The sequence below is a fragment of the Scheffersomyces stipitis genome, chromosome 5 (genome assembly GCF_000209165.1).
Source record: "Scheffersomyces stipitis CBS 6054 chromosome 5, complete sequence".
NCBI lineage: Eukaryota > Fungi > Ascomycota > Pichiomycetes > Serinales > Debaryomycetaceae > Scheffersomyces > Scheffersomyces stipitis.
The window spans coordinates 1,716,733-1,724,466 of NC_009045.1; the positions used below are offsets into that span (position 1 = coordinate 1,716,733).

The window sequence follows — 7,734 nt, forward strand, 5'->3', positions numbered from 1 at the left end:
AAGGATGAAAACCTCTGAAGAAGCGGCATAAAAACCGAAACCTAATTAAAGGTATAAAAGCCTAAGAAGAAAATATGGAGATATTATATCAAATCACGTGACTATTGTCACGTGAATAAAACTATTTAACGAACTTTGGGTTAAGTTGTTTATTCAAGTTGGCTCTGTGGCCGAGTGGTTAAGGCGGTAGACTCAAGTTCTACTATCGTAAAGATGCACGCGTTCGAACCGCGTCGGAGTCATTATTTTTGATCATACATTTTTGATGTATTGACTATCTAGAAGTTATCAATATTGCAATGATGGGACAACTGTATATTGTTTTGTTGAGTTCTATTTACGCTAAAACTTTGAAGGATTTTGCATTATGTCGCAATTGGAAACAATAGTTTCACATCGATCTCTCAATGACCATCGCAGAAGTCTCGAAATTCAACTTCACCGCCTTGACAGCATCATAGTGGCAGATGCTTTATCTGAAGGCTTCAATACATCGGAGGGTACCAACGAAGTCAATCAAAAAACAGAAACATTTCATAAGAAAAGTGGATTTAGAGGGCTACTTGAACGTTGCTTCCATCGTAAGAAACAATCATATACTTTTCACGAAAGTGGCTAACTTGCAGACGAAACCAATGCTCACGTTTGGGGGTATACAAGAAGGAAACAAATGTGTTCCTTGAGCCAACGAATAGATATTTTGACTTTATTATATATAATAGTTGCAACATTGTGAAGAACAGTCTTGTATCAGAGTGAAACCAGACACATTTTCCTAAAGAGTTGGTTGCCTGTTCGCAATGACCCCCGTGAGTTTACGTTTGGCAGTGCCCCTACGATCATAAATATAGTAGGAAGCCACTAAGAATTCAAGTACCTTTGGAAAGGTTTAGCAAATATTTCTTGGTGAGGGCGAAGTGGATACAAATTTACTAGTTCAATCAGCACGTCCCGTTCACTGTATCACCAACTAGGATATAGTTCAAGCATCTTTAACTTGACACATATAACGTTATTCAAGATGTGGATATCGAATAAATGGCAGAAGTGGTATGCTCGTCCCACATCTAATGGTAAGAACAAAATTGATGAGCCAGTATAAAATGGTGTGTTCCACTATAGAACAATGTTAGCCAAGTTGAAATGAAAGTCCAATAGAGATGTAACTACTTTGATACTAACGAACCTTTAGGAAGTGCATTTGGTCAAACTCATTTAATACAGAGGACTTCTTGAGTGTGTTTGCTTATTCGTTAATGTGTATGATATACCACTGCAAAATATCGTTGGTTTGTCTTGTAACCTATGAAGTGTACGAGGTTAGTCATTATCTACACTGTTAGGGTCTCTTGTAGTACTATCCAAAGAAAGCCCACAATTCACCTTTTTCAAATTCAGAGAAATCTAATTCTGTTGGTGGCAAGACCTTATCTGCTTCCTCCAATGCAAACACGTCTGAAAATACCAAATTCACATTGGTCTTGTCGATAGATTCTAGCTCATGTGCAATATGATCCAATACGTGATTAATAAAAACCAATGTTGACTTTGCAGCAGAATTGACTGTACTGAGTTTGAGAAATGCTTCGCAACAATGATCTGTGATGATCTTAACAATCCAGTATACGTCGTTCAAATAGGAGTTGATCATTTCGGTGTCTTGCTCAAGGAATTCGTTCACCCCTTTAACCGTCAACAATTCATTCAAGTTATATTGTTTGCTTTGTTTCTTAATGGTTTCATAGTTGACTAATAAAATTAGAGCCTTATGCAAAAAGAAAACCGTACTTCTGAGTAATGCTTCTCTAATCTCGACAATGTACGGAACAAAACAATGAACCAGACCTGTTGGCAATTCATTGATCATACTGTTCGTAGCAACAAACAACAAGAGTGAGGACTTAAATAACTCTATTTTGTTGTTTTCCGTTTGAAATTTCAAGAAATGAATATAATGCAAACTATGTATGTAAGTTAGGTCAATTAGTCGAAGATATGCCTGTTCCAGTAAGCTATCCATTTCTTGTTGATTGTCCATTATTACGAGTGATTTTATTCGATCGATTGCATAGTTGAGGTTCACCATTTTGGCTGTTTGATACAGATTAACCATGTCATTCACAGCCCGAAGAGTCTTGATCCTTTGTTTATAGTTTCTGCGGTCATTTTCGAGTAGATTGTGTTGAACATAATCATCTCGAATCATTGGCTGAAAACCCATTCGGAAACTTCTTAAGGTGTCTTCAAACAAAATATACTTCCAAGCATTATTGAGACACTCGATGTAGTGTTCATTTCCATCATGAATTGCCTCGATGTCTCTTCCAAGTCCCAAACTTGTGGCGAAAGTGACAATCATAGACAACGATATCAGTTCTGTGGGCATTTCGCTGTCTGTATCAAAATCATATTCATATTTATTTAATTCGTGAAGTAACATCAATGCCCAGAGATTTGGCATGGAAAGTTTCAATTCTGTGCTTCGTGCGAGCCATTTTGCAATGATAATCAAATTAGAAGCTTCAAGTTTGCTCTCACTGTGAATGAAGGATGAGATGGTGAGTATGCTAAGCACGATGCTAAGTTTGATATCATTGCAATTCTTCACTACAGATACACTGCGAAAGTCAGCTCCCACTTCAAATACTTCCTTAAAGTATTCAAAAACATTGTCGCCATTGAAGCAGCTGAAGAATAGCTCAGGCAATTGGAGAAAATAGCTTAAAAGTTTCGAGCATTCTTTGTATGTTGGCAAAATTCGTGATAGCATCAAGCAACAGTCATCCTTATCTTTAGGGTATTGAGGGCAAGGTTGCTTCGTTTCCTTTCTTTCCATTTTCTTTATATCAGCGTGGGTCTTAATTGAAATTTCTAACATTATTGGATAGTCCTGCAATGACTGCTTTAAGATTGTTCTCCAGCTAGTCGGACCAAAATACCTATATGCGTCATACTTAGGTTTGAAGAAGACAAAATCTTCCAAGTTCATCGAATCGCCACTGGTATCTGAACTGAGAATCTCATCCAGATGTTGCCTTTCCCTTGTATGCTTCTCCTTTGCAGCAGACAAAGCATATTTAGAGTCTTGGTATATACACAAGTGAGATGGTATTCTATTCTTCTCGCAAGACGTACAAATTGGCTTTCTTCTGTCACATTTTACTTTCCGTTTCTTGCAGTTAGAGCAAGAATAGCTTATACGTGATCGCATAATGCTTAGCTATCTTGGATCAGTGTATACCAATGAAAGAAGGTAAATTGAATGCTAGAAAGGTTTCTCGGCTTTATAAGGAATTATCATATTATGTACAGGAATTTCGGTTTTCTGCGGATCAGCGCTAGTTCTGTTGTGCCATTTGGTACAAGCTCGGTTTTTTGCGGCGTTAAGTGTACATACTGTCAAATTTCGCAACCTTTGTTTTACTATATATTTCTAACGAAGAGTTCATTATCGAAAAACAGCTCAAATATTGCATAACCATGAATATGCTTAAGAAGGAGGCCAATAAAGCTGATCTCCATATGAGCGAAGATAATATAACACATAGAAGTGAAGCAACTGAAGTACATGTATCAGAGGAGGAGAAGTCTGAAGAAGAACCATCAGAAGAAAACAAATATCTAACTGGAATTCCTTTGATTTTGTGCACAATATCAATTATCTTATCCATATTTCTTACGGCAATTGATCAAACGGTTGTAATAACTGCCTTGGCAGGAATAGAGGAAGCTTTTGGTGGTGCTTCCCAAATTGGGTGGTCAACAGCAGGTTATGTACTTCCCATGGCAGTGTTGGCACTTTTCTGGGGCCGTTTCGGTTTAGTAATGGGAAGAAAGAGTTCTGTTTTAATATCCATATTCTTTTTCGAAGTTGGGTCTTTAATATGTGCCCTATCTAAGTCTATGGGCATGTTTATTGGTGGAAGAGTTATTACAGGCATTGGAGCCGGGGGTATACAAACAAATGTCTTCATGATAAGTTCAGAAATCACGCCTCTAAATCAAAGAGGTATCATAATAGCCTTTGTGACTATGTCCTTAATTCCTGCTGCTGTCATAGGACCGGTAATAGGAGGTCTTTTTACTAGCTCCAAGACCTTGACTTGGCGTTGGTGTTTCTACATAAACTTACCTTTTGGCGGGGTTGCTGCACTATTTCTACTGCTACTTTATAAACCTAAGAACGACAAGTCAAGGTTTATTTGGAACTGGAACAAGACAATATTCAAAAGATTGGTTAATACATTTGATCTTGTAGGAGTTCTTCTAGTCGGGATATCTTTAGTTTTATTTCTTGTTGGTTGTTCTTTAGGGGGTACTGGTTTAAATGGTTTCAATAAACCAGTTACGATATGTTTCACTATAATTGGAGGTGTACTTTTCCTTTGTTTCATATACTATGAATTCTATTGCTACAAAGTCAACCAGGAAATGCACTACTATCCAATGCTTCCTAAAGAATTAATTTTCAAGAGACAAGTCTTGGCTCCGGGACTCATAATGTTGTTGTCGAATATGGTATTTAATGGCTCGAGCATTTACATTTCAATCTATTTTGAAAATCTATTGGGTAACTCTCCTTCGAGAACTGGAGTTCATCTTTTGCCAATGATATTGCCTACCATATTAACTACTATGATTTCTGGGCTAATTTGTAGCAAAGTCGGTATTGTCAAACCTGTGTTAATTTTTGGATCTATTTGCGGAGTCATTAGCAGTGGATTGATTACTATGCTTAATTATCATTCTAGTGATGGGGAAAAGATAGGGTTTCTATTTCTTGTTGGATTTTCCTTTGGTTTCTTCAACCAAGCAAGTATGATTGCTGCTCAGCTATCTGTATCTGAAGATCAAACAGATTATACATTGATAATTACATCATTTACTGCTTTCATGAGATCTTTTGGAGCCTCATTGGGTGGTATAGTACTTACTTCAATTTATTCCAACACAGTCAATAAGGAACTACAGAAGTATCCCCAATTTAGAGAGGAGACCGTTGACCAAATCCTAAAAAATGGAAGCTTGCAAGGATTTGATCAGCATGAAGCCTCTATCCTTATCAATGCATTGTCGATTGGGCTCAAATGGGTTTTTCACTCAATTCTCATCTTATCCGTCTCTTGTCTCTTCATTTCCTTTACTACTTCCAACGCCAGGGTTCCTCAAAAGAAAAAGGAAGATACTGATATCGTAGAAGCGTAAAGTTGATGATGACCTTGGATCGCAATTTAATGACCATTAAACAGTCCGACCACAAAAAAATGTACGATCTATCGTAGTCTGTTAATAGTATTTAAGTAACAAATAGATTATCTGGCATTATTGGAGCTCTATAGTCGTTTTTTGAATGGGTGCGAAATGTCGCATTCAGAATCGAAGTATTGATTAAGATCCTAAAGATCCATATCGCAGGTATTGGCAGTTTAGATAGGTGTATGGGGAAAATGTCGCATATATGACACATTACTTCATAATGCTTGAAGTTTAGAAATGAGATTATAAGTTGATATGAATTTTTTTATGATTCACAAATCATGAATCCTAGCTTAATTGGTTGAAGGCAATGGAATGGTACTACTTTCAGACCAGGTGCGTTATTTGGAGCAAAAATTTTATTTTTCGCATTCTTTCCAGAAATACAAGCCGGACTTGCGGAGTTATTTGAAAGTATAATGTTAGGGAAAAGTTAAGATTGTAATAATATGGATATTTCATGATAGTATAGAATAGTAGAGAGTAGTATGATATATCACAAAGGATAACGTCGAGTAGGTAAGTGACTTGAAGAATTATAGTGGAGTTATGCAAATTGGGGAGTTGATGAGGTACACATTTGAGAGTACATGCCTACGGAAGAGACAAGTAATTATTATCATTACAGATATAGAATAGTGGGTAAGTGATATTGGTGTTGGAAGTAGTATTATAGAACGAATATTGAAATACAGCATCATGTGACCTAGACGTGGTGATACATGGATGACCATATTCGGTTGTTATGGGAGGAATATTATGTTGGAAAAATAATCCCAAAGTCGCATTATGTATGTATGACACTTCTAGGGAACCTGAAAGCCTCCTTAGAAACTGAGTAAATTCCGGTCAATATCTTACTCTAATCTAAGGTATTTCATTAAGCATATTTTCACTTCTTTGGTATACTAGCTATGCTCTGTGTCACTATATACAGTATATTCGAGAAACGAACATTTTCTCTGTTGGCGCAGTCATAGATGATAGATTGATCTGCTATGTACACTACTACATTAAAGCCGAGCATAAACCGGCTGGAAACGAGGAGAATCGAACAAGTTCAGATGCCGCGTTAGATTCTCTGAAATCCGGATTTGAACCAAATTTCATCGCAAGATAGCGTAAAAAAGAGTCGCTGTAAAATGATGTAATAAAAATCTTTAATACCAGGCATAGAACAAGGATCCATCTAATATTACTATTCGTGATACTTTCATTCTTTTGCAGGCTACAATGCAGTGTATGTGGTTACAATACATTTTTATTTGCACCAGATAACCTACACCATCTTAGGAGTGCACAGTTATATTCCTAAGCCTTGGCTTTGCACTGCCGCTAATTGTAAGTTTTGTGATCTTGATTTATTTCCAAGACTTTTCCACCTAAGGCAAATAGAGTACTTAAATCTAACCAACTGCCCGTTTCGACAAATTTGTTTGTATATTTAATAAACTTTATCTATAGTATCAGCTTATACAGCATCCATAATTTTGAAACTTTCGAACTGTGGGCTCACAAACAGACACTTAAACTATTTTGTACCGAACCACTCTACTACTATAATACTAGACGGCATTCAACAATTATGGCTTACATAAGGCAATATGATGTAATATTTGACAAGAGATCCACCTCGGGAGATTCTACATGGACTATTGGTGGAGCTAGATGGGCATTTTTCGCTATTCCCTTCGTTATTATTCTAGTAGGCATATTTGGAACCTTGCGAGCTAACAAGAAAAGATTTCAGCTGGGAGCCAAACCTATCTATGGGACAAGATGGATGACTCCTCCGTCATACAGACAGTCACAAACACAATATGACCAACCTGTAAATATTAGAGATGCAGATCTTCCTAGTACCTACGTCCCAGCCTACACGGCTGAGGCCAATGAATACGATATGGGACATTACGACCAAGCAGGCAAATTCCACTCTAATCCAAACGCGAGGGCCGCTCTAATGGCACCACCACCAAGTGCTCATCAAAGACAGAATTCGGCACATGGTGATGCAATTCCAATCAGTTCTACGGTGCCGGCTGCGGCATTAACAGATGAGGATGGCGATATTTCCAGACCAGAGGGTCCTCCTCCAGACATGGAAAGTGGCACTGGTGAGTCCAGCGAAAGTCTTGGTGATTTCTCTAGATCACCAGGTCACTCTCTGCTGGGACACTCCGGCACCATTCCTGGGTCATTAAATCCTTCTAGTCCTCCTTCTGGTCAATCTGAGGTACGGGAGGGCTCCTCCTCTTCCAGCACTATAGAGGCATTGACAAGTGTTTCAGATGGCATTAATTCAAAAGATTCTGATAAGAATTAAATAATCGTGACGGTCACTACAAATTTTGAGATAAAATATAGTCATAAATCTTTTTGTATTAGGGACCAAATACCGATATTTTCTTACAAGCATAGATATCATAATATACATCTATTTCATTTGAACGTGCCGACCACGCATTTATGTAGGTA

At 37.6% G+C, this 7,734-nt stretch overlaps 3 protein-coding genes across 3 annotated transcripts; 2 read left to right on the plus strand and 1 right to left on the minus strand. All coding sequences in view use genetic code 12, as the record gives it.

Moving 5' to 3' along the window:
• Positions 1–1,357: 1,357 nt before the first annotated feature.
• PICST_32517 (predicted protein) lies at positions 1,358–3,211 on the minus strand (the record flags this gene model as incomplete). The annotated part of the gene is made up of 1 exon (XM_001385298.1): positions 1,358–3,211. One exon carries the CDS (start codon positions 3,209–3,211, stop codon positions 1,358–1,360), a length of 1,854 nt encoding a protein of 617 aa, XP_001385335.2.
• Positions 3,212–3,627: 416 nt separating this feature from the next.
• AZR3 (Azole resistance protein 1) lies at positions 3,628–5,205 on the plus strand (the record flags this gene model as incomplete). Its single annotated transcript, XM_001384983.1, has 1 exon — positions 3,628–5,205. A coding segment is annotated over one exon (1,578 nt), but the record flags the coding sequence as incomplete, so codon positions are not given.
• A 1,690-nt stretch (positions 5,206–6,895) lies between these two features.
• On the plus strand, positions 6,896–7,354 carry PICST_27661 (predicted protein; the record flags this gene model as incomplete). Its single annotated transcript, XM_001384984.1, has 1 exon — positions 6,896–7,354. A coding segment is annotated over one exon (459 nt), but the record flags the coding sequence as incomplete, so codon positions are not given.
• Positions 7,355–7,734: the final 380 nt, after the last annotated feature.